The sequence below is a fragment of the Mustela nivalis genome, assembly GCF_964662115.1.
Source record: "Mustela nivalis genome assembly, chromosome: 3".
NCBI classification, from domain to species: Eukaryota; Metazoa; Chordata; class Mammalia; order Carnivora; family Mustelidae; genus Mustela; species Mustela nivalis.
This window is the reverse complement of record NC_139022.1, coordinates 48,131,260-48,157,687: the sequence shown is the minus strand read 5'-3', so window position 1 is coordinate 48,157,687 and position 26,428 is coordinate 48,131,260. Positions and strand designations below refer to the sequence as shown.

Genomic DNA, 26,428 nt, shown 5'->3' with positions numbered 1-26,428 from the left:
CTTAAATATATGGTAGATACTTAAATATTTGTCCCATGGCCTTTATATTTCTGGAACTCCACAATAAATCTTTAGTGAATACCCACTGTACCAGGCATAATGCTACATGCTGGGAAGACAGATATACATAAGATATGAGTCTGTACCTGAACAAAGAAAGTGACACTGTCCTCAGAAACAGCCTACCCAAAAAGTCCACACTGGGGTTTAATAAAAGAACAACACACACAGTGAGCAAATAACTCTGGACACCCAAAAACAAAAGTTCTATCACCAGTAAAGAACAGGAAGTCAGAAAAAAGGAAGAAGGAAGTAACAGGAGGACAGTAAGAAAGAGGAAGGGAAAAGAGAAAACATTTAAATGTCCAAAGGTAAAGAACTGGTCAAATGGTACATCATGGAAATGCTTTCAGTCACAAAAATTTAGAAATATAAATTCCTTAAAAACAGAAATATATGGGAAGGTATATCAGGAGGTACAATGGAGAAAACGCTTAAAAAGCATGCACAAAATAATTATAATTTGATACCATCCTTTTTGAAAAAAATATGAAAGACCATAATCAAGATGGTAAAAACTGGTTAAGGGTATTTATATTCTTCTTTAGCCTGTTATGAACAGCTGCTAACTTTGTGATAGGGAAGCCAGAAGAAAAAATGATTCTACTTCCGGGTTAGAGGCCAGTTCAACAAAGGGAGGGGACAAGTCAGCAGACTGGTGTCTACCAAGGGAAGGCCACTGGAGGAAACTGTGTGAAAATGACAGAATTCTGAAGGGACTAGAGAAAATATTTTGGAATGAGAAAAGAAATATCCAAAATTAGAAGCAAGTCAACAGCACATTATCTTTGTGGGGAGGAGGGAGGTGGAAGAAAAGATGACCATGGGGACAAATATCCAAATCCTGAAACAAGAAACATTAAGATAGCCTTCACATGCCTGAAAGATGCTCCCCTACCCTACTTAGAGACATGTGACAGAAATAGCTCTATATGTCAAAACTGTAGTCCTATAAGCCAACTGTCTCCTCTGGGATAGCGTGCTATGTCTCCAAGAGGTAGAACTCTGAAGCCTGTTCATCAGTCTATTATATAGAAGCCGGAAGTGCAAGGTTTTAACACAGAACTCATCCTGTAAGATAAGCCCCATTTCCTCTAGTGAAAAGCAAGAGGGAGAAAATGTATCAGTTCATGACTAAAAATGGCAAAGCAAAGGAAACAGGATGGATCAGTGCAACACCAGTTCAGGGCTCAGAGAGAAGCTGGGTGAACCATGGAGACTTCAGGTCAGCAAAGCTAGTGAGCACTATCATAGTACAAACCCTTCTTTATCAGCAGACGTCGATGCTGATTGAGCAATTCTCAGGAGAAAGGCCAAAGGCAGTCCCCTTGGCATATCCCAAAGCTCACCCAAAGAAGCTCAAAATACGTGAGAGTCCATAGAGATTTTCCTAACTAATCCATACAGATTTTCCTAAACAGACGTGCTATCAAAGACCATCTGAAATAAGGGGAAAAACTTTTCTTCGCTTATTTTCAAAACACGGAGACTACAGCTTTTTGAAACCTGATGTGTTCTGTTGAATATTTCCAATCCTGAAGATACAAGCGATGTTTGCAATTTCTACCACAGCAGGTAACAACAGTAAATCAAGTTCCTCTGATTCCAAGCAGAATTAGAACATGATGACTTGTCCTGCCTCTAGTAAAGCTACCCTCCTCCGCACAATAAAACTTAGTCTAAAATATCAGCACCCTAGAGCTTTTAAATACTACTACATATTTCATCCTCCAATAAACTAGCAGTGTATAAATTAATATAGGGGTGCCTGCACTTCCCCAGACCTTTTTGTACTTTCAGGAAATGATAATTTTGGAGCCATGCATACAGCAAAGCCGCCTACAGGTAGTTCAATAAGCACACACTGAGAAAGAAGAGGGCTCCATCTGGGAATATTCTTACGATGGCCCTAGCCCCATAACCCATGGATGAGAGTATTACTCAAAATAAACATTACAGGAGATAGATGTTTCGTGAAAAATAACCCTGCAGGCACCAAAGACAAATTTTTATCTCCCTGTAGCTTTAAAGATACAATTAATGATCAGTACCTGGAATTCTGTACCAAATTAGTAAGACCGTGGAGAAAATTGTGGCCTGGGGATATGTCAGCAGAATAATCTAATGAAAATCATTTTTTATAAACTATATTATGTGGTGCCACAAAGTCTCCCCCCAAATGGCTGAAATTCTTGAAACACATGCACCTCATAAACAAATTTTGTATATACAATAGAGAAGAGTAGTATGGCCTTAAAAGGATGTGCTTGTAGTCTGCATTAAAGGAACAGAAATCATAGAAAATGTTTCAATTACACTGACAAGTCAAGGAATACTGATAGTAATACTGAAAAAGAAAATTTACTATAGGGTAAGAAAATCACTTGTGAGAAAACCGTTTTACTCTTTGATTTGCTAATCAGTTCTATAGGGAGGCCATGATGTTGCACTGCTGAGGAGTGGAGAAGAAGGTCATGATATTTGATTTACTTCGCTTTTGATGAAAAGAGAAAAATTGAGCAAAAAAAATCACTAATCCGAATGACTGTTAAGAGAGAAAATTTAGAGCCTCGTACAAGGCAAAACAGGATCAGTACCCATTCAGTCCTATGAGCAAAATCAATCAATGTACACCTACAGCTAAATCTGAAAGCTTATTACATAATTATTTGCCCCAGGTAAGCACTAGCTGCCGGAATTGGCATCACCGTGATCACTCAAGCTTGGCCGAATCTGCACATCAGCATCTTCCTTCCTGTTACAGTGGAAAAAAAATGTGTGCCTTCCCCTTCCCCACTTCAAAGGCCAACACTTGACTGGTGAGCTCCAAACCCAACTCTCTCAATAGCTCAAAGGCTGGTATTCTTTTGGTTAAAACTCTCTCAACACTGCTTCATCAAACTCCCTTTTTAAAAATGTAACTCATTCTCAATTGTGGAACATGCAACCTCAGGTCAAGCAATATGAAATCTGCCATTCTCTTAAGCCAAACATAGTAAAATTTACCAAGTTCCTATGGTTCAACTTAACATGATATCCTATCCAAAACACCAAATCAAACTCCAGTGTTTTCGTTAGCCCCACGATTCCCTTCCTGGGGCCCAACGCCTTCACAGACATACATAGAGTATGAAGAGTCTATACTAATCACCCCTCCCCTTCCTTCTAAACTCCTATTCTTTCAACTGCCCAGTCCAATTAGCATCTGCCCACTGCTCTACCAAAACTGCCCCTGCAAAGTCCCCAAAGGCTTCCATGTTGTCAGCCATGATAAGCATACACTCCCCTCCCCTTACTCATCATCTCAAGGAGCATCAGCACACTAGACCATTTCTTCCTCCTGGCAACATTTTCTTCACTAACTCGCAGACCAGCATGCTCTTGGGGTTCCTCCTGCCTCCTGTTTATCAGTCTCCTTCTCCCCCTAGTATCTAAATGACAGAGTGCCTGCCTCAAGGTTAACACCTGAGCTCTCTGCCTTCTCTATACGTCTTAAGTTATCTCATCAACTCCATGATTTTAATTCCATTTTTTTGTACTGGTGTCTCATCTCTATTTCTATCTCCAGCTGAAGCCTCTTCTCTGAAAAACAAACCCATCGAGCCAAACAACTATTCCACTCCTCGACTTGGGTTTCAAACTTATGTCCAAAAGATACGCTCCCCAAAAATGCCTTCTACAATCCTCAAATTTTCAGAGAGTAGCATTAATCCCCATCTAGTTGGTCACTCCCAAAATCTTGGTGGAATAACGGATTCTTCCTCCTTCCTCACCCTGTTCATACATCTAACTTATCTGCAAGCTCTTTCCTTTCCTTACTACTTCTAAAATACTTGTGGAATCATTCTCTATCTCTCCCTCTCAGCTGCAACCACACTAATCCAAGCCTCCAGCAACCTCTCCTGCCTAGTACACAGCAGCCTCTTAACTAATTCCCCAGTGCTAGGCTTATATCCTTCAACTATGCCCTGAGCAGCTGTGTTACCCTTCTAACAATCCAGTGGTAGTTTCTAACTGCACTTCTACTACAATCCGTAAACACCTGCATCTATCTATCCTTCCCCCAATGTAGCTTCACCCTGATCTCAGCTCAGTTGTCAGCCAGGTCCTCCTCAACCCATCTCAGGACCTCCATACACATTCGCCCTTTATACAGTCCTTCAAATCTCACCTGAAATGTTCCCTCAGCACAGGCTTCCCCAGCCATCCTATTTAAAATAGGCCTTCTTGTGCTTTTCTCTATTTCCTGCTTCTTCCCCAGCCTTATTACATTTTTTACCTATTTATTCATATATTGTTCCCCCATTTTCATCACTAAGTAAATCTCTAAATTGAGAACAGTCACCACAGCTGTTTTATTCACCACTGTACCCTGATGCCTAGCACAATGCCTGATGCACAAAAGAATTACAAATATTTATAGCAGGGTGAAGAAAGAAAAAAAAAGTAACATTTTTTCCTAAGACAAGGCAGTATTAAATGCCATTTTTTGGCACACAGCTTACACCAAAAATAATACGAATAAAAATAAAACAGTCTAACAATTTTTCTAAGAAAGAAAATTCACAAAAATCTTCACTGTGACCCAAAAAGTAGATAAGAATGAGAAAGAAAGTCCTAAATTGTAGGGTGATCTTCACTGACTGAGAGGGAAATGATATAGAAATTGAGCTATGTTTGGCCACAGATTGACAATCATGACCTTGTGAGTAGGGTAGATTATGTGGCTCCTCTTTGAGGGCAGGCAAAGATTATGGACTCTACAGTCCAACCAAAAGTTTCAACGTTCACTACTATCAGTGATCATAGCTCACTGGGCTCTAATTTCAACTAATATGGGGGATGAAGAGGGTTTGGTAAAAGAACCAAAAGAAAGAATTCTTCCTACCACAGTAGTGGTAAAAGATCTTCACTCAATGAAATCAAGTTTCTAGTTAAGAGAATGAAAGAGAAAATATTATTTATAATATAATCACCAATAGTGGGATCCGAAAGAAACAAAATTTTCCTGCAATACATATGTGTGTGTATGTATGTCTGAAACTCCAGCTCCATACCACCTGTCATTCATGCTTTCTTTTCCCGCTTGTCAGATTTTGTAAGATTCAGTAAATCATTCCGTCACATCAATATCTTTTTGGACATGGATTCTGTCCTAAAATGTGCCCACAGTGTACTGATGTAAATGGGTAAAAGGCTCTAAGAGTAACCATCAGAAGCATCTGAAAGGCTGCTCAAAACTACAGATCCCAGGGACCCCCTAGGTGGCCCATTAGGTTAAGCATGAGATTCTTGGTTTCGGCTCAGGCCATTATCCCAGGGTTGTGAGATGGGGCTGGGCCGCAGTAGAGCTCCATGCTTAGCAGGGGTGTCTGCTTGAAGATTCTTTCCCTCTGCCCCTTTCCCTGCATGTGTGCATGTGCGCTCTCTCTCTCTCTCCAATAAATAAATCTTAAAAAAGAATTACAAATCCCGGGGATCCACCCCGGATCCTTTGGGAAGGGACCCAGAAACTGCAATGTTTATGCTCCACAGGTAACTCTGGTGATCAGCCAGGTTTGGGACCTATACCTCCAACCTCATGCATGTCAGCGAAATACTTTAGATAAGCCATTTGGCAAATCACCCCTAAACTACCCGAGAGGGTGACATAAATCACAAACCTGCACCCTTTGGTAATCTGCTTAACTGGATATTAATTCTCCTAATTACCCTTGTACCAGATTCCTCTATTTCACGCTTTATGATATTATACCTCACCACATTTTTATTTTTAGTAACTGCAAATAATGATTATCTTTAGTTTTAATAACTCCTTTTACCAGATAAAGATAAAGGCAGTTTAGCTGAACGGTTAAGCACAACAGCTCTGGGTCAGACGATGTGGGTTCTAATCTTCAGTTTGGCACTTAGTAACACTGTGACCTTGGGGAAGTAACTTAACTTTCCTGGACCTCAGTTTCCTTTATAAGCAAAATGCAGTGCTAACACGTATTGCTTGGAATGGCTGCAAAGAACTTAGCACAGAGCCTGCTACCAAATAGGCATTCAAGAAGACATTACTTCTGCTGTTGTTGGAACAAAACTATGGCTTTCTAAAATCACTTTGTTTTGGGTTTTTTTTTTTTAAGATTTTATTTACCTATTTGAGAGAGAGAGAGAGAACAGAAGCAGGGGGAAGGGCAGAGGAAGATGGAGAAGCAGACTCCCCACTGAGCAGGGAGCCTGATGTGGGGTTCTATCCCAGGACCCCAAGATCATGACCTGGGCTGAAGGCAGACACTTAACCCACTGAGCCACCCCAGAGCCCCTAAAATCACTTTGAATGGTACAACTTTTCAGGGCACAACAACTGTGATAAGAACAGACTCTAAAGTTAAGCCAAGAGTAATGTCATCAAAATGGCAGCATGGGAGACCCCAGCCTCCATCCTCCCACAAAGATCAACGATGAAACAGCTACCTATGAACAAAAACAGCTGTGTAGCAGCTCTGGAGTCTACTTATAAAACTTTAAAACAGAGTGGAACAAAAAAATCTGAAAATAACCACACAGGGGAAAAAAAAAAAAAAAGACTGCTTCATTTTGCTTGCATCATCCTATCCCCCAGGGCAGCAATGCTCAATGTCAAGAGGGAGCTCCCCCCAGAAAGAGTTCCTCTTGCTAAGAAAGAAGAGCAGGGTCAAACAGGTCCCCCAGCCACTGGGAGCACCAACCACCCAAAGAGACACAGAGAGACAACTAGGAACAAGGAAGAAAAGCAGGGGCTACCAATAGTAGCCACATAGCATGAACAAGAATGGTTCATAGTGACCTGCTCTACAGACAAACCCAGCTTTCACCACCGAAGGAACCAAAAGCCAGCACAGCTGCCATGGAATCCCTGCAGATTTTACCAGTTTTCACAACCCTTGTATTGGCATTTGCTAATGCCACCCACCTGTCACCCTCCTGCTCTCTCCCCACCAAGCCCCTCTGGAACCTAGGAACCACACCAGCAGCCAGCTAGGGCCTCTGTGGCTGCTAAAGTGCAAGACTCCAGCCCAGACCCACATGGCTGATCCCCACTGCCATGGAGTTAACCCCTCCAGCTATGCACATACATGCTGCCAATCTGACACTTGTCACCAGCCTCCACTGCCTGCACACATTCAGGAGGAGACTGCAACAATAGGAGAGCAAGCTGATAGCCAGAGCCTCCACAGCTACTTGTGAACATGGATGAGGTCCTGTCTTTGGTCACTAGTCTGCACCATCATCCTCTTCTGGCATCAGACACTCCAGCTGTGCACAGCCCATCCCTAGCTTGACCTCCACTGCCAGACTCCACTGCTGTGTGCCTGTGGTGAGACTGAGGAGTCATGGTAGTACTCATCAACCACCTGGGCCCCTGCAACTACCAGGGCACTCACTGTTGGCCCCAGCTTTGCTGCCTGCTTCGGATCCCACCACTACATGCATGTGTGCAACAAGCCCCTGCCACTGCACAGGTCTCTACAGCTCAGCAGGTGCACACAACCAGCTTTGGCCACCACTGCTATCTTCCCTAGCCCCTGTCACTAGGTCTGGAGGTGCCAGTGAGGACACAAGCAGCCCTTGCAGCCACCGCTGACACCCTGGAGCATTTGGCAAGGATCACGCAGTTGTTAAAGCTGTGGACCCCAGCAATCTGAGCCAAAGAGACATCATGCCACCTTAAAAGGGATGTTACCACATGTCCCTGAACTGGTGCCCTATACCACTAGAGCTGGAGTCACAGGTGCTAGATCTGGGGGCATTCTGGGTTCACTAGCATGCTCCAATGTCCCCTCTCCCACACAGCTAAAAGGCTTCTCTTGCCAAAGTCAGTCCATAAAGTCTGGAAGAGGTGACTTCTTCTTCAAAAGCATAAACACCTGTGCAAAGTTACAGGGATCACTAAAACTCAGGAAAACGTGACTACCAAAAGAATATAGTAAACTTTTCCAAAATGGAAATATAGCTATCTCCCAACAAATAATTTAAAATAATGTTCTTAAAGATGTTCAGAGTTACAAGAGAATAGAGATAAAAATTTAATAATATCAGGAAAACAATATAAGAACAAAATGAGAAGTTCAACAAAGAAATGGAAAACATAAATAAGAACCAAACAAATTTTGGAGTTGAAGGAAACAGTGATTGAACTAATGTCAACAAAAAGCTTTAAGACTTGACCAAGCAGAAGAAAGAGTAAGTGAGCTCTAAGAAAGATCAATTGAAATTATCCAATCAAAGGAAGAAAAGTGAAAAAGGAATGAAAAAGAGTGAAGAAAGCATACATCATCTGTGAGATACCAACAAAAGACTAATAAGCAATCTGCAAATTATTAGAATTCAAGGACAGAAAAGAAGAAGGAGGCAGAAAAGCTTAATTAAAGAAACAATGGCTGAGAACTTCCCCAATATGAAGAGATATGGATATTCAGGTTCATGGAACCAAGAGGTCACCATACCAAATCATCTTAAAGAGATCCTCTCCAAGACACATTATAATAAAAGTGTCAAAAGTCAAAGAGAATCTTAAAAGCTGTGAGAGGGGGAAAAAGGAACCTCCATTAGACTATTGGTAGATTTCTTAGCAGAAACTTTATAGGGCAGGAGATTGTGAGATGATACATTCAAAGTACTGAAAGAAGAGAAATGCCAACCAAAAATATACCATCTAACAAAGTTGACCTTTAGAAATGAAAAAGAGGTACAGATTTCCCCAAACAAAGGCTAAGGTGGAATTCATCACCACAGCACCTGCCTTACAAGGAATGCAAAAAATAGTTCAAGCTAAAATAAAACACACTAGTTAGTAACATGAAAGCCTATGAAAATATAAAACCTACTGGTAAAAGTTAAGCATACAGTCAAACCCAAAATAATACTTCAATATGGTGGAGTGTCAGCCATTTAATTGTACAATAAAATGGTTAAAGGACAAGAGTATTAAAAATAACTACAACTACAATATTTGTTAATGGATACACAACAGAAAAAGATGAGCTGTGAAATCAAAAACATAAAAGGGAGGGTAAAATAATAAAAGGGTAAAGTTCTTGTATGTGATCAAAGTTGTTACCATAAAATATATATCTACAAAATGTCTATGTAAGTATCATGGTAACCACAAAGCAGAAAACTATAGCAGATGCACACAAGATGAGGAGATAATAATCAAAGCATACCACTATGGAAAATCACCAAGTCACAAAGGAAGGCAGCAAGAGGAAGAAAGGAACATGGGAGCTAAAAAAAAGACAATCAATAAAAATGACGTAAGTTCCTAACCTATCAATAATTACTTTAAATGTAAATGGACTGAATTCTCTACCCAAAAGGCAAAGAGTGGCTGGATAGATTAAAAAAAAAAAAAAAAAAAATCAAACAAGACCTAACTGTATGCTGTCCATAACAGACTCACTTCAGGTTTAAGGACAACATAAATCCAAAGTGAAGGGATGGAAAGAGATAGTCTATGAAAGTATATGTATACACACACACTTGAAAACTATTCAGCCATAAAAAAGAAAACTTTCATTTATGACAACATAGATGGACCTTGAGGATACACTAAGTGAAATAAGTCAGACAGAAAAAGTCACATGCTGTGTGATATCACTTACATGCGGAACCCAAAAGAGTTGAAGTCAAAGAAACACAGTAGAATGGTAGAGCGTGGAAGGGGAAACAGAGAGTTGTTGATGAAAGGGTATAAACTTACAGTTATTTAAAAAAACAAAAATACAAAAACCCCTTTCAATCATAAGATGAGTCAGTTCTGGGAATCCACTGTACAGCATGATGATTATAGTCAATACTGTATTACATACTTAAAGTTGCTAAGAGAGTAAATCTTAAATGTTCTCATCATAACAAAGAAATGGTAATTATGTGACATGATGGAGGTATTAGCTAACACCATGGTAATAACCATTTTGTAATATATGATTGTATCAAATCAACACAAGGTACAACTTAAACGTAATACAGTGTTCTACATCAATTATATCTCAATAAAGCTGGAAAATAAAATAAGATAAAAAAATGAAACCAAGCCAATTATGAATTACAGCTCCACTACCCAGTGAATCTCTGGGCAAACTATATAACTTTCCCGTGCCTGTTTCCTCATCTGTAAAATGAGGATAATGAGTAATACCTCACCCACAGGGTGGTTATGAGTGTTCAATTAGTGAGCACATACAAATGAGTTTAAAGAGTGTCTGGTGTTATAGGCAGAAGGACAGCCATCCCAGTGATGTTCAGGTTCTAATCCCTGAAACCTGTGACTCTGTGACTTTATGTGGCAAAAGGGACTTTGCTGATGTGGTTAACTTAAGGATTCTGAGATGGGGAGACTGTCCTAAAATACTGACAGGCCAATGTAATCATGTGGGTCCTTATGGGGGAAAAATGGGAGATGGGAATCAGAAGCAGAGGAGATACAAAGAAGGAAGAGGAAGTCAGAGTGATGCCATGCTGGAGGAGGCTTGGAACCAAGGAATGTAGGTAGCTTCTAGAAGATGGAAAAGATGAGGCAACAGATTCTCCCCTAAAGTCTCTGGAAGAGAGGCAGCCATGCCAATATCTTGAGTTCAGTCCAGTAAGACCTATTTCAAACTTCAAATCCTCAAAACTGGAAGACATAGATTTTACTGTTTTAAGCCACTCCGTGTGCTTTGCGACAGCAACAATGGGAAACTAACATAGCCAGTAAAAGCTGACCCTATATAAATAAAGTTTCCCCTGGCTGGTCCTCTTAGAGGAAGTCTGTCCCAATTCCCATCAGAGAGTTGGAGAGCTGTGAGCCTCAGCAGCTGAGAGTCCCTGCAATGGAGCAATGAGAGGTGAGTGCATGTGACTCTACAGCCTATCTCCCGGGGGCATGTTTTGGTCTCACGAGGCTCTACACCTATCTTTGACCAAAGGAGGTAGGGAAAGACTTAATAGTTAAAAATATTTTTCCAAGAAAGAAACATCAACATCTTCATCTTGGACCGTTTTAGGGTCAGTGAGCAAAAAGTGTTTTAAGGTTACTCTGGAGCTATGGTGGGGCAATATGGTGGGGCAATCGGGAGTCAATGCCGCGGTGGCTTGGATCTAGGCGGTGGAGGAAAGCAAAAGGCTGTGACAAGACAGATGAGCTAGGGAGGTACAGAGAAAGAAGAAAAATAACTGTTGTGTTTTTTTGTTTTGTGTTTGTTTCTTTGTTTTACTGAGGCAAGTGGGAAGAAGATGGGTGGTATTTTAGGGTAATCAGGAGCGAGCCCCAGGAAAGGAGCAGAGGGAGGGGCAAAGGTTCTGTTCTGGAACTATGAGACAGCTCAACGGCGGCGTGAGGTAGACACGAAGTCTCAGAGTCAGAAGAATCTATATTTGAGTGGTCAGTACAAATAGGAATTTAAAGCAGTGGTGACAAATGGGGATCACCTATAGAGAGTGCCCAGATCTGCCTTTAATAATTGCAAAAGGCTCACCAGGCAATTCTCACACATCCCCGGTTAAGAACCACAGTATTAAAGCTAAATATAAAAACAGTGATTTGGTAAAAGAGAGTCTGTTTTTCCAGCAGGGGTGTCACCGTTCCCACAGTAGCTCCAAGTCAGTCAGCCGCTATTCAACTACACAGAAGAATCCTGCTATTTATATTCAGTCAGATTGCAGGCACCTAACAGGAAGGCATTCTGGTTTCATAAGAAGTCAAGAAACCCCTCAATGACCACCCCACCTCCTAAGATGTGTGGTACTGAGGCCAGAAAGAGTGTGACCTGAGGCTGTGGCCACAGTCGTCTATGTAATAGTACAGTTTTAACAAGCCACAAACCACAGTGACAAATGACCTTTTAATGGTGTTTTCCAGACCTGAAGCTTATCATGCCTGAATCTCTTCCAAGGTATTATTGCCTTTGTGCTTCCACTGGCCCATTCAAAGAAATAAATGTACTCACCATATGAGCACAAAGAGCACTTAATTATGTAACACCCTGCCAAAACACAGGAGCGGTGGGCTTTGCCTTGGCAAATCGTTACTCATCAATCTCACACCTGCCTACGTATGACGTTAGCAGAACCTATTCAGGTGCAGGTATATGAGAGTGCCAAGTGACAGTGAAGGGAAGAGCTGGGACTTCAGGCTCACCATGCCTTGCCCCAAGAGGGGACCCTCAGGACTCAGACATTGCCCCTGAATCACTGTGCCTCCCAGCCCTGACCTAGAGTAACAACAGGCCACTTCAGTTTCCCCCACCTTTGTGAACCCCATCCTCTTGCCACCCTCCAAAAATGTGGTCAGGACTCCAGTTGCTGGCGCTGTGTCCAGGCTCCAGGATGCAGCTCCGTCTCCACCCAAGGGTTTCCAGATGTAAATGGAGGTTAGAACCATAAGGCCCCCACCCACACCACCTCCATGCAGTTGTAGAGAAACCACCTCCAGCCAAGGCCACATTTCAGATACCACACTACTGTGTATAAAGTAAGATGCCGCAAAACAGCTATCTTTTTTAAAACGATTATTGTAACAAGGGCTTGTAAGTACAACTGGTTTCGATTATAACATATTTTCATACAGTACAGCTTTATAACTTTCAAATACATTTAATAACTGCAATTAAGTGGTGCTAAGCAAATTAGGTGTTGACTAATAAAATTCTTTAATTCAGCACTTCCCAAACTGTTCTGTGGAACATTTCCTTTCTTTACATTTTTTTTTTTTGGCAATTATTTTTTTGAAAACCACACTAATTTTACATCTACAACATATTTTTAATGTACTTCTATTCTTATACATAGCACTTATACATAGAAACATTTCTTATAGCCAAAAGTTATGTCAACATATGTCAACACCTATGTCAACAGTGTATCCCACCCAAGAACATGCATGAATGTTCTTAGGATATGCTTTCAGAGGGCAACAATTCCCAGAGAACTAGGGTCATGCTGTCTTATGTCATCTGGTCAATGACTGCTGATCTATGTTGTTAATCTGTCTTAATAACAAGGGTTGTTATTATGTACTATTTATGCCACCTAATTTCATTCTGCACGGACGAATGACATACATTGTATTTTAGGATCTGATGATAAAAGTTCCAACTACATAAGTTTACCCAAGTAATTTTCAGAAATATGTTAATGTAAAAAGAGTACAACTGTTGGCAGTGGAAAAAGCAAATCAACCTGAACAGTGTTAGTCCATTAAAATAAATGCAACTGACATGTGTAAGACAGTTTTTCATACAGAAAAGTTTTGGGGAGCCCTCTGAAGACAGTGTTGTTTTAAATATATAAACAGCCTGCCTCCAATCTTATTTATACTAATCATTTTCTGAATAAGCCCATTCTGTTCCCTACAAACATGAGAAAAGTGTCTAGGCAAGCCTCATCTGAATTATTAAATTCTGAATTTCCTAACATCTCATTTCAAGCAGCAAATATTCTATAGTTTTACAAAGCCTTCTTACAGACTTCCTAAAAGTTCATCTGAACCATTCAATCTACAAGGGCAAGGTGGGGCATGGTAAACACCACAGAAGCAACAAATGTAGCAGTAAGGAACAGTAGGATATGTTAAAATATAATAAAAACAGATTTCTAAGTATCATACAATCAGCTATCAAGATAAGTTAAGAATACAAAATTTCTCAGGTTCTTTTTAAGTCTTTTTTCTTTATTTTAAACAATTATTTGTTAAGTCTTTTCCCTTAAAGTTTTAAGAAATATCCTGCATTTCAAGTGTTCTTGTCATTGGGCCCTACAAGTTTTCAAAAGTTGGCCTTGGGCCATAGACAGTTCTTATCTCTTCAGTTTGAGGGGGGAGGAGGGTGTGGTCAGCCCCTAAAGAAAAAGAAATGGCTCTTCTTTACTATCAACAAGAGGTAGTTTGGGGGTACTCGGAAATCTGTCTGATCTTCAAAACAACCTTAAGCTATGAATCCCCTATTTCAAGTGTTGCCTTTTGATCTTTAATAAATCCATCTCTCTTCATCTATCTATCTCTCTCTCTCTCTCTCACACACACACACACACACACACACAGAGTAATCTATTTTCTGTTCTTATAACCTAGGGGAAAAAAATTATTTCACTCCATAATTTGGGCCAAAAATGAGAAGGGTCTTTTTTAGTTTCCAATTGAAATGCTTCTTTGAAATCTTTCTTTATGATGGTCTTATCTTTTCTTAGGTATGCTGATCAATGAGCTGGTTTCTGACAATTTGAATACAAGCTGCTTCATTTTATTAGCATCTGCTACACAATCATCTTAATACAAGAAGCATAGCTTTTGGCTATAAGAAATGTTCCTTGGCTGTCTGCTCTCTTCTCACAAAGCACAGTCCCGAGTGAGCTCATCCACTCTATGCTGCTGACTACAAGATCAGCAGCTCCCTTCCCTCACCTCTCACTCGGGCGCTGCAGCCCCCTTGGCTATTCTACTAACATCCACCTCATCATACATGAACCTGAGGTTGGCTCCCCAAACCAGGTCATCTTCCAAACTATCCCTTTCTGCAAGGGGTATTAGCTCATTCTCCAAATGCCCCAAAGGAAAAAGGTGGGAAAAATTGTTTCATTCAAGCCACACACCCTTTATAAAAATCTGTGAGAAAGCCCTGATGCTTCTTTTTCACAAAATGTCTGCACATTTTCCTCTTCCTCTTGTTTCTAGCCATTTCAATACTGATATAGGGATTTAGTGCCTTATGTCTGTATTACCTTAAACAGATTCTCAGCTGCCTTCCTGCTTCTGAGTCTTCCTACACACTGCTACCAGAATAATCTAGATTGAATACTCTTAGCTCCCTTCCAGGTCTAAAATTTTCTATAAAATTAATTCTCCAACACGGCTTTTCCTAAGCAGCTTCCTAACATACTCAATAACTTTCAGTGGCTCACTATCATCTGACTCATGTAACTTCTCAGACTGGCTCGCGGGACAATTCACAATCTGATCCCAAACTACCTACAATGTCTTCCCAACCACTTCCTACAAGCACCAGCGACTCCAAATCAAACCAATCCCCTCACCTCTTCTCATGATTCCAGGCTCCTTCAAGACCCAAGCCTTAAGCTCATAACTTCACACTGAGATGTTCTTTCCCCCTACAAAGTCCTACCCAATCAAAAAAGCCAAGTTGTGGTTCCAGGTCCTTTGGTCAACTTAAGCCAGGCCATTACTTAGTATTGAATTTCCTTTAAGGCCTCTGCCCTTATACCAAGAATTAAGGTCATGGACTCTTATTTTATTCTTAGCTCTTATATGCCCAGAACCTACAACAGCTCCTGATACAGGACGGCTACTCCATAAATCTCTGTTCATTGGCAATAACTAGCATTTCCTGAACACATACTATGTGCCAGGCACTGTTCTAACTTTTTTTTTTTTTTAAAGATTTTATTTATTTATCAGAGAGAGAGAGGGGGAGAGAGCGAGCACAGGCAGAGAGAATGGCAGGCAGAGGCAGAGGGAGAAGCAGGCTCCCCGCTGAGCAAGGAGCCCGATGCGGGATGCGGGACTCGATCCCAGGACGCTGGGATCATGACCTGAGCCGAAGGCAGCTGCTTAACAACTGAGCCACCCAGGCGTCCCATAACTCTTTTAATGAGTAATTGAATAACACTTAGCTGTCTCTAATTGTTTCACAAATGACAGTTTCACAAATGACCACCTCAAATAACTAAGATGCTCTTGCAAAGCAAGAAACATTATCTATCATAATTTCCAAAGTACCTAACGCAAAGTAATTCGCAAATATGTGCTGAGTAAAGTACAACAGAAAGCACTGAATTATAGGCCAGGATGCATAACCCAGGTATGCGATGACTGGTTATGAGACCCAGGGCAAATAGATGAAGCCTGGTTTATGTGTCTCAGTGTCCTTCTCTGAAAAATCAAAGACTAAATTATCTGATCTGGAAGGACCTTCCCTACTCTAAAATTCCCTATCTGACTTTTTTTTTTTTTTTTTTAAGATTTTATTAATTTATTTGACAGAGAGAAAGATCACAAGTAGGCGGAGAGTCAGGCAGAGAGAGAAGAGGAAGCAGGCTCCCGCTGAGCAAAGAGCCCGATGCGGGGCTCGATCCCAGGACACTGGGATCATGACCTGAGCCGAAGGCAGCAGCTTAATCCACTGAGCCACCCAGGCGCCCCCCTATCTGACTTTTTATATTATGACTTTTCTAGGGGTACTGCTAATCATTAAGAGAATGACTAGCTCCATAGACTCTCAAAATGCAAATTCAGGACTCTTTTAGGGAGAAAGTAATTCTGAGAATAATTCACATTCTCTGGCTTCCATCTTCTAATGTTCCACCAGTAAAAATGTCACCACAAAGGCCAGGACCCACAAATCCCCACATTTTTTCATACTTGTGATATGAAAGAACAGGAGTGAATTGCTGCGAAGTCTGTCTTCAGCCCCAAAGTACAGCCTCACCCTGCAGAAGGAGAGCTTTCCCCATCACAAAACACAATCAATCCTGGAAGAAAACATGAATTTAAAAGAAAAAAAATCACTGGCAAATTCCTCAGCTCTCAAGGCTCCTAATTCAGGACAATAAGGTTCACCGGTAGGACTAGGTTACATCTGGGGCTTGTTCTGCCCTTGGAAAAAACATTCAGTTTCTCTTGACTCATAGAGGCAAGAGACTTTTCCCTCTGCAAATGAAGCCAGTGAGAAATCCACGTGCATGTGAAAAATGCTGAAATGCATACATTTAAAAATGGAAAGACAATGCTTAAAAATTGCAATACTACTCAATGAGACTCATTAAACTCATTTTTGTTGGGACTAAGTGTACTGCAATTGAATGATGATAGTGAAATCTCTGAGAACATAAATGGGGGTGGTGGCCTGTGCCAAAAGGAGAGAAGAAAGTCACACATAACCTTCAAGAAGCATGAAGAAGTATCAAAATTAGCAAGAATGTATTACTCTTTGAAGACTAGCAGTCCAGTGCCCCTGCAGACATCCTGGTGGTTCTCCACCTCCAAACTGAGTAGCCTTCAGGGTCCCAGAGAGGACTGCCACCTTCCATTCTGATGGACACGGGCTCTCCCTCCACAATCCTAACCCAAGCTGTCCACTTAGGCTCAGAATTCAGCCCATCTGTGAATTACAACCAATCCCAAATACAATAAAGCTATGGTTTTTGATCTTGAGACTATGGATCAATTTTGCACTGTTCATGCCCCAGAACCCTCCATCCCACAGCAGTCTTGTAGTGAGAAGTCTGCAGGTGATAGAAGGGAAACAAATTAAACATGTCAAGCATGTCCATGCTCCAGCACAGAGGTTCCCCAAGGGTACCTGGGAAATCTATGAAACACGGATATAACACCAGTTTTAAACCACAGTCTCAAAACACAAACTAAGTTTCACTAATGCTTATCTAATAACCAGGTGACAAGAATTTTGTTTTCAATACACACCTCTGCTTCAACGGATCTAACCACACTATTTGCCTCTAATGTTAATAATAGAGAAATATAGTTTAAATCTGGGACTGGCAAACTTTTTCAGTCAAGGGCCAGACAGCAAATATTTTAGGCTTTGTGGGCCAGAGAGTTTCTGTGGCAACTACTCAGTTCTGCTCAACTCTTATGGTACAGAAGCAGCCAGAGACGATTTGTAGAGAAACGAGTGTGGCCAAGTCATGAAATATTTAACCATTTGAAAACAAGAACCATTCTTAGCATGTGGCCCCACAAAAACAGGTGATGGGCCAGATTTGGCTCACAGTTAGCCGACTTAGGCAGAGTTCAAGACCAGAGACCTTGGGGACAAAAAAAGGAAGGAGAACATCTGCCAAGAACTTCATTCTTTTCCTACCCCACTTCCACCATCCTTTCTGTAAAAAAGGCTATTTAAAACAAAATGAATTGAACAAGAAGGAAATCTCCGTCCACTTTATTTTTCAGTTTCTGCTCCTGCTTTTTCTCAAGAAGGAATACAAAATGCAGGAACTCGAATCATCAGCATTAACAGAAATAAAGCTTACTTAAGAAACCTTAAGACATCTCAAATTATGTTTGTGTATGACTTTTATACTACCGTATTAGTGATCAGTGTGTCTTTCCTTCAGTCCTAAAAGATAAGGGGACTAAACCTGGACTACTTTCAACCTCTAATTCAACCAGCAAAAAGTAAAAGATTATCTATTTACTATCACCTAGCCATGAAGTTTTTCTCAGAATAAGTATATTCAATTAAAAAAAATTTCATTATAATAATCCTCTATTTTTTCTTTAATTTACATATGAACATAATATCTACCCTTGTATTTTCTCCAACATACTGCAATTTAGGATCCTGAAAACATAAGTGCATTTTTAGGCATTCAGAGAAAGGATACACCAAAAAATGCTAGTTATCCTTTTGAGTATTAGAACTAAGCCTTCTGATCATTCCTTCCTAAAATGCAAAATGATATAACACAGAGCCAGGGATATAAAGAATAGACCTTTGGCTAGATTGCAGCCAAGTGATTTTCAACAGGTTTATTTCCCCCCCCCCCCCCGAAAAGATTTAGCAATGTCTGTAGACCTGTTTGGTTGCTACAACCAGGAGAAGGAAGAAAGGTGTTTCTGGTTTATACTTGGTAGTATACTGGGATGCTGCTAAGCATTCCACAATTCACAGGACAGCCCCTACACCAAAGGATTATCCAGCCCCAAATATCAATAGCTATGAGTTTGTGAGGCAAAGGTAGAGTATTAAAGTTTTAAGCTAAAGTGCTTCGAAGTTGATCTTTTACTTAGAAAATGGTGTGTTAGATCTACAAATTCAACAAAGTATTTCCTAGATATCAATTATGAGTTTTTCTGCATAAAAACACAACTAACATTACATTTTATATACTATCTCACGACAGAGTTACAGTTCAACCTCAGGAGACTTAGTCCATCCAAATCAAATGATTTCCTGACTATCATAAGGCAAATCTGGCAATTCTCAAATACTAAGTGTAAACACCATTCAGTACAATCAACCCTCAAAATTTGTTTGAGCCTCCTCATGGTTTCAACCTCAAAATTGGCTTGAAGTTTACAACTGAAACAGAAACCCATTTTAGTCAAAATGGTCTAACTTCATGTTCCTGATCAACGTGCTAATCACAATTGTAAAAAGAAGCAAAATCCACTCTTCAGGAGTTCTTCTTCTTCTCTTCAGTGCTGTGTGTACTGTAAAAGCTGATGCGACCTGAAACTTGACCACCAAGACAAAACGAGACAAAAGCATAGGTAAGGCCTTTACAATCCAGCAACCAGTGATCCTATCCCAAGCTGTTGAATATCTTCACATTTTCTTAAAGATCTCTCTGGAAGAGAGGGAATAACAAGGAAAAACTAAGACCACTGAGCTAAAAAATGAAAACTGAAGCAAGGGATAAGTAGCTGCTACTGAACTACTACTACTAGGAAAAATCTCAACACTTAACTCCACCAGTCTGTCAAAAAAGGCCAAAGTTTTAACAGCTATCACAAAATACAAAAGCTGACTTAAAGTAAAAACCACCAAAAAAGTGGTGATTTAAGTCAATATGCCCACAGTGCAGATACCCTTTAATGCTAATTAATGAGTCAGAGAGAAAATGCCCTTCAGATAATTAGGATTGCAACATCTCCCAAACAAAAGTATTTTGTTTAGTCCCTGAGAGCGGTGCTGATCTGGGAACAACAAATTCAATTCAATTAAAAAAATAATAAACTTAAGCCTTCAGACTAAATGCATGGATGTACTCTTGTCACAGCTATTGTACAGGAAGTGAGCTTATGCTGGGCAAGGAGGTCCAGCAGAATTGCTGACTGACCAAAAGAGGTGGTGGTGTAGACCAGCCTCTCCAGATGCTTCTATGTTCTTGCATTCTTCCTTCAGTGCCTACTTGCCACCGCTGTTAAAGTTCCATCACTTGCCAAAGTCACAGATCTCAAACATTATACCCTCTACAATGAAACTAACTCCCTTACACATACCTGCACAAACCTCAGCGACAAAAGTTTATGGAGTGCACTAGAGTATGCAGAAGCAAGGAAGATCATGTTTTTCTATATATCATCTTTAGGATTCTCAGATTTCTGAAAGCAAGAAAAAAAACAACTGGAAGACCAAAATCAACTTTTATCAAACATCTACTATGGACTCTTTAAAAAGTACTAGAAATGTAAAACATTTAAGTATATTTTTGTATGTGTTTATTTACAATGAAAGTTAAAATCCAAAAGGCGTCTTTCGGATCGACTGCAGGTGGGTGGCTTTTTTTCCGTGGGCAGGCGCGCTAACCGCCGCGTGGGTGTGAGGGGTCACGCAGGCTTGCAGTCCCGCCTGACGCCCTTCTGCCTCAGCGCCATTCGCGTCTCCTGCCTCCTGCCTCCCCGCTCGTCACCCCCCACCCACGCGGGAAGTCGGAGCCTCCAGACCTCCGCTTCCCGGCAGGTAAGGCTGGGCGGGGCCCGCTCCCCTACGCGGCATTGAGCCTGTGATGAGCTGCCGTACTTCTGACACCTCATATGACAACTGCGCTCGCAGTCTGATTATCCGCGCGCTACTGAGGCTTCGGGAGAAAAAAAAAAAATAAAAAATAAAATAAAATCCAAAAGGCCTGAGTGGCACAGTCCCTTAAGCAACCATCTCTTGATTTTGGCTTGGGTCATGATCTCAGGGGTTGTGAGAGCAAGCCCAGTATCAGGGTCCACACTGGGCATGCAGCCTGATTAAGAGTCTCTCCTCCTTCTACCCCTCCCCGCCTCTAAAAAAAAAAAAAAAAAAAAAAAAATCCAAAAGGCATAAAAGTCTCCACATTCCAAAGTCTTTTAATCAAATATCTTAAAGACAGTCTCACTTTTTTGTTTGATAACTGTTATCTGGCCAAGGAAGTCTAAACTTCACTTATACATTTTCTATCAGAGTTCTAATCTCTGAAGGCACTTCCAAGAGTTAATATTAATCCTTATGGTCATAGTCTACACTAATTATTCAAAAACTGTCTGTTATACAAGATCTGATTTATTAATTTAATTCTCCAGATCCAAACTGAAGACATTAATAAGCGATCTATTACACACAATATAGATAGTAAGCAAATTGTGAAATGTGCTTATAAGAAATGATGAAGAATTTCAGGACCTTAACAATGTCTTTCTTTTCCATCTATTCGAATTTTTATATTGCCTCAAAGCATCTTCTGGGAGTTAGGCCCTGGTCAGTCTCTTAACTACAGAGTAATTTTTGTTAATTTTTCTAGCTGAGATTTATTAACCCTGAAATAGACACAGAAATAAACACAGACAAGGCTGCCTGTTGCCTCCAAGCCTCAAAGAAATTCCCCAAAGAGCAAAAGGAAAAGACTTCCAAAGACCATGTCAGAGGTAGGCTGTTCCTCCAGGGTGGGAAAAACGGAAGCACCTTGAGTTGGGCCTACTGCCACCCCAGAGTCTGGCCAACTGGTGAATAACACAGAATTGGAGGAGGAAGGGAAAAGAACGAAAGCCAGAGTAACAGCAAATAGATTGCTCTCCATCTAGGATGGCTTTAAAACATATCTTGCTTACCAGATAGACCATATACATTACTGAAGGTTCCACATTGACTTAAAGAAACTAAAATCCTAAATCCTAAACTAAAATTCAGTGAAAATCAATCCCTTTCTAGATAAATCATTCTACTAGACACCAAAAACAATATATAGTGATAAAATAGCTTGCTTCAGTTTGACCAAAGAAATGTAATATATTGCAAGCTAGTTTTGTTATGTGTTCTCATCAAATTAAGGTTTACATGGGATTTAGAAGTAATGAAAAAAATTAAAACTGACTCAAAAGGCTGGATGCTGTGCTGCATAATGGTTTTCATTACAATGTTTAGCTCTAAAGTGAGCGACAAGACATTCTGGGAGAGGTATAAATCTCAAGTGTTAAATGTTTCAGAAAAAGGAGCACATTTGTTAGAGCTTCATAATGAAACTTCTTTACCAAAAAAAAAAAAAAAAAAAAAGTCATAAGCTAAGGAACCAGAGAGCAACATGCTCTATCTTCCACAGCAGATCTTTTCTGCAGGCAGACTGGGACCTAAAAAGTAGGTGAAGAACTACTAAGAGTGTAGTATACTGGCTAGAAGCCTAGACTCCAAGGGCCATCTGTTCAAATCTCAGCTTTTAGCTGTGTGACCATGGGCAAGTTAATCTCTCTGTGCCTCAGTTTCCTCATCTGTTGGGTGGTGGGGATCGAGTTTGTCCTGTAAGACACATAGGTTGATGTCAGGCATGTAAAAGGTTTACAGAGTGCTTATTCTATCTACCTGTTTGGGGATTCAGTGCTTCTTCCAAAACTAAATCAGCAAAAAAGTGCTTTCTTCCTGAACCGAAAATCCAGTCCTAAAAACCTGAGAATGTCAACTTTGAGCATAAAAAAATCCACCTTCCAAATCCTCTCCCCTTGCACACAAAACAGAAAACAGACAAGAGCCTTCTCTTCCAGCAGCCACTGTCATTTTTCATCAAACACATTCTGCTCTATCCAGAACTTAAGCCCCCTTAGGAGGACTAAGGCTGGATATTAAAGTATTGGAATTAACTTTGCTTAAGATTTCCCAGTAACTGAATGAGTCACTCACTTCTTTAGAAACAGTAAAATGTCAAGGTTGCCAGAGAACCCCAGCCCCAGATGTTTGCATAAATCACTTCCAAGTGATCATCAAGTCAAAGCCAAAGGATATTATTCAAGATAACAGCTTAAGTAAAATATATCGGCTTTTATGCTTTTACTTGTAATGAAGAAAATTCTGAAAATGTGATATGGGGAGGGGGAGGGAATCACAGCAAGTTTAGCCACCAAATTATACATGTTAGGCAGGGCTTAGAACTCCTTTTCCTATGGCTTCAGAGGGTTTGCCCCATTTTTAAACTTTTACTCAATCTCAGGAACGCACTGGACAAACTCTAAAGTCAAGATTTAAAAAGACATCCCATAGTGCTTATCTCACTGTATTTTCTAATTTTGACACGCGTTTAAAATATTTTTAATACCTTTCACCTGCAAAATATTTCGAGGGCTCTGTACTGATGACAGGATCCACGAAGAGGTGTTTTTTGTTTTTTGTTTTTCCCCACTTTCAGAATTCTGGTGAAGTTAGTGGTTTTAATTTCAATTAAATTCAAGCGTTTTGCCTTAATACATCACAAGAACAAATGGCAAGGATACTCTCTGGTCACTTACATTGTCACAAAAGAAAAGAAAAACCCCCGTCAGCTTGTTCAATATGTCTGAGTCAAGTAGTTGTTAGATCAGCTTGTCACGGTTTTGAGTTCTGCCGGTTCATTCATTAGAGAATACTATACAACACCCAGTTTTACTAAAATTTCTGAAGTGTACAGGTCATGGGCAAAGAACTTGAAACGAATCGCACACGCAGCACAGCATCTTTCTAAACAGCCGACTGTCTCTGTTTGCTTATTTTTAGTAACTTTATATAAAGACTTAAGACGGGTGGTTTCCCAACTCGATGGAGAATTTGACCACTGGGCGCAGGACTGAGCGCCCCACAGCTTCCGGCTGGAGTATAACACGCGCTTCCCTACTGGGCTCCCACGTCTGCTCCAAACAAACCCTATGTAATAGCTGAAGAATGACGACACTAAAATCAACCCTACAGATTCACATCTAAGAGGTCTGCAACACGTAATAAACTTTTGCTTCTTTCTCGGGAGACAGTGGGGTGAAAAAAACAGACCAGACAGGGTCTGCCTGATCAATTTCCGCGACTGGGGGCGCTCGGTGGGGGGGGGGGGGGGGGGTCTGGGCAGCTTAACCCAGTGTGGGCCGAGGGGCTGCCTAACAGCGGTAACCCGGCGCTGCTTTCCAACCGGCAGGTGCCCGAGACCATCCCAACAGGCCCGAATGCGAGTGCGGGAACATGGCCACTGCCCCTGAGCGCGATCCCGCCTCCGCATGCTGCCCGGCACTTTGTTAACTCGGCCGCCCGGGAGGAGGAGGCTTCCCGGGTCGCGGCCACCGCCGTCCGAACGCTGCAGAGCCCCGGCTGGAGAAGGTTTGGATCCTCCTCCGGTTCGTCCTCGCCCTGCCCCGGCGCGGTGGCTCGGCAGGAGGGAGAGGTCGCGAAGCAGCGAGGAACTACGGGCCCCCACGCCTACCCTCGCAGAGCCCCCACGCCGGTGCTTACCTGGGGAAAAGAGCCCTCGCGGCGCGGGCTCTTGGGGTAGTCTAAGTGACCCCGGTCCAGCATCAGGTAGAGCGAGAAGATCACCACACAGAAGATCGCGCTGCCGAACACGGTGAACTGGCGGCTTAACTTCATTTTTCCTCGATAGACTCGGGGCCAAGACACTGTCCTCACTGAAGAAGGAAGCGGACTGTGGACTCCTGCAAGCGGCCGCCGGAGGCTCCCTGCTCCCGGGCTCCTGCTCTCTGCGCTTCTGGCTGCGGGTGCGGATCCCGACCGCGCTCCGCACCTTGCCTCCCCTGCCACCACACGCCCCCGGCCTTCGCCCGGGCCCACCGCCCTCCCTGGGATCGGGCGTCCCTCCTAAGGCGGGACCCGCCTGCAGCCCGGAAGGGGCCCCCGCAAACTTGATCTCGAGCTCAGCGCCCGCACCCGGCAAGGGTGCGCAAGGCAGGCAGAGAAGAGGTCGCTGTCCGGACTTCCTGCCACCGCCGCCCCGACCGAGTCAGCAGGAAAAGTTTTCTCGACGAGGGCAGGCGTGTCCCCCTCACCCAGGAGGTGCGGGATCAGCGGCTCTGGGGTCGACAGCACGGAGCTAGGTCGGAACAGACTAGGGGAAAGGAACAGGGTCGGGAGGAGCCGGGCCCCACAACTTAGCGCCGGGACGGCCGGACCCGCCCCCGCGGCACCGCCCCCGCCAGAACGCCTTCCTGCCACAGCCGGCGGCGCCGCCGCCGCCGCCGAGGCCAGGCCGGGGTGCACCCTGGGCGAGGGGACGAACGGATACGGCAGGAGTTTCCTCCGAGCGCGCGCCCGCCCGCCGTCCTCTCCCGCCCCCCGGCGCCCCTTCCTCTCTCCTCCCGGACCCGGGCTGCGCGAGAAGGGCGCAGGGGGCGGGCGGCGGCGGCGGCGCGCGGAGGAGGAAAAGGAGAGCAAGGAGAGGAGCGTCCCCGGAGAGAAGCCCGCTCCAGCTGCAGCCGCGAGTCCCCTCCCTCCTTCCCGCCCCGTAAATGCGGAGATGGCGGCGGCAGCTGCGAAAGGAAGCGCCGGTTCTCCAGCGCCACTCGGCGCTCCTACACCGCCCGCCACGAGCAAGAGGAAACAGCCGCGGCGAAGCGGCTGCTGGGTCAATAGGCGCCCGCAGCCCCGAAGCCGTACAGGCGGCTGGCCCCGCCCCCTCTCGACGCGCCGGGATGGGGGCGGGGCCTCCGGCGCCCAATCGCAGTGCGCCGTCCATCGGGCCCGCCCCGCGCCCGCCTTCCTGCGCCCAGGCGGAGAGAAGACCTCGGACGGCTTTTGTGAACTGGCATGCAACCTGGGTGGAGGTGAGGCTCTCAGAGGCCTTCAGGCGCCAGCAGCCCCGGTTCTACAGGGGCTGAGCTTTCTCCCCACTGCCTTTTCACTGCCCAGGTTTCCTGTCCTTGAGGACCCGGGCCTGGCGTGCCTGGGACGGCAACTCGGTGAGGAGCTGTAGAGATAGAGGAGAAAGGGGCTTTGCGTTCTGCCCAGACTCCTCTTTTTATGGCACGAGAACCAGGAAGTTTTTGGTGACCTCTTGGTGAAACCTGAGGGTAAGGAGACTGCCAAACGACAGCTGGCTACAGAGTCTCTGAGTGGAGCCTAAGAAGTGGTGCTTGTGCGGGTTATTTTCTATTGCCGCGCTATTCCAAACCTGCCCTTTTTGACTGCTGGGTGAAAATGGATCTGAGCCCTTTTAAAGTTTTCCTTTGCCCGCAGCCGCTGAAACTTTGTCAGTAGAGGGCGCTGAAGAGACATTTCAGGAAGAAAAGGGATTTTCTTGCTGGTTTTGGTGTCCATGTAGGCAGGCCCTTACAGCGTACCTGGCTTTCTCCACTGCCAAGCTCCAATAATGCTTGGAAGTCAGAAGTTTCCCCCTTCATCCCTAACTCTAGTGCTTCTGTGGTGGAGGCGCTAAGGTGAGCCACTACCCCATGAACATCTTTCCAGGCTCTCTAGAGACAAGCGTTGTAGTAAGATCCACGGGGCATATTTCTGCAGGTGTTACCTCTCTGCCATTCAGTGAGAGGACTCTTCCCCTCTCCAATAAAGTCTGGAGGAGTTGGGGACCTTTCTTGGGGAACTCTAGTTACCAGCCCAGGGCTAGTTATAAGGTTAGCTCCTTATAACTGCTGTTTGTCTATTCTCGAGGGTTGTCTTCC

At 42.9% G+C, this 26,428-nt stretch overlaps 1 protein-coding gene across 2 annotated transcripts in view; it reads right to left on the bottom strand.

The window, feature by feature from the left end:
* Nucleotides 1–25,424, bottom strand: part of MAN2A1 (mannosidase alpha class 2A member 1) — a 170,013-nt gene extending 144,589 nt beyond the window's left edge. Inside the window, exon 1 of one of the 2 annotated variants that reach the window (XM_082724900.1) lies at nt 24,249–25,424. In XM_082724900.1, the coding sequence (XP_082581026.1) occupies nt 24,249–24,383 (135 nt within the window). In that variant the 5' untranslated portion in view covers nt 24,384–25,424. The remainder of the gene's footprint in view (nt 1–24,248) is intronic. The other variant, XM_082724901.1, reaches the window with a different exon arrangement.
* Nucleotides 25,425–26,428: the final 1,004 nt, after the last annotated feature.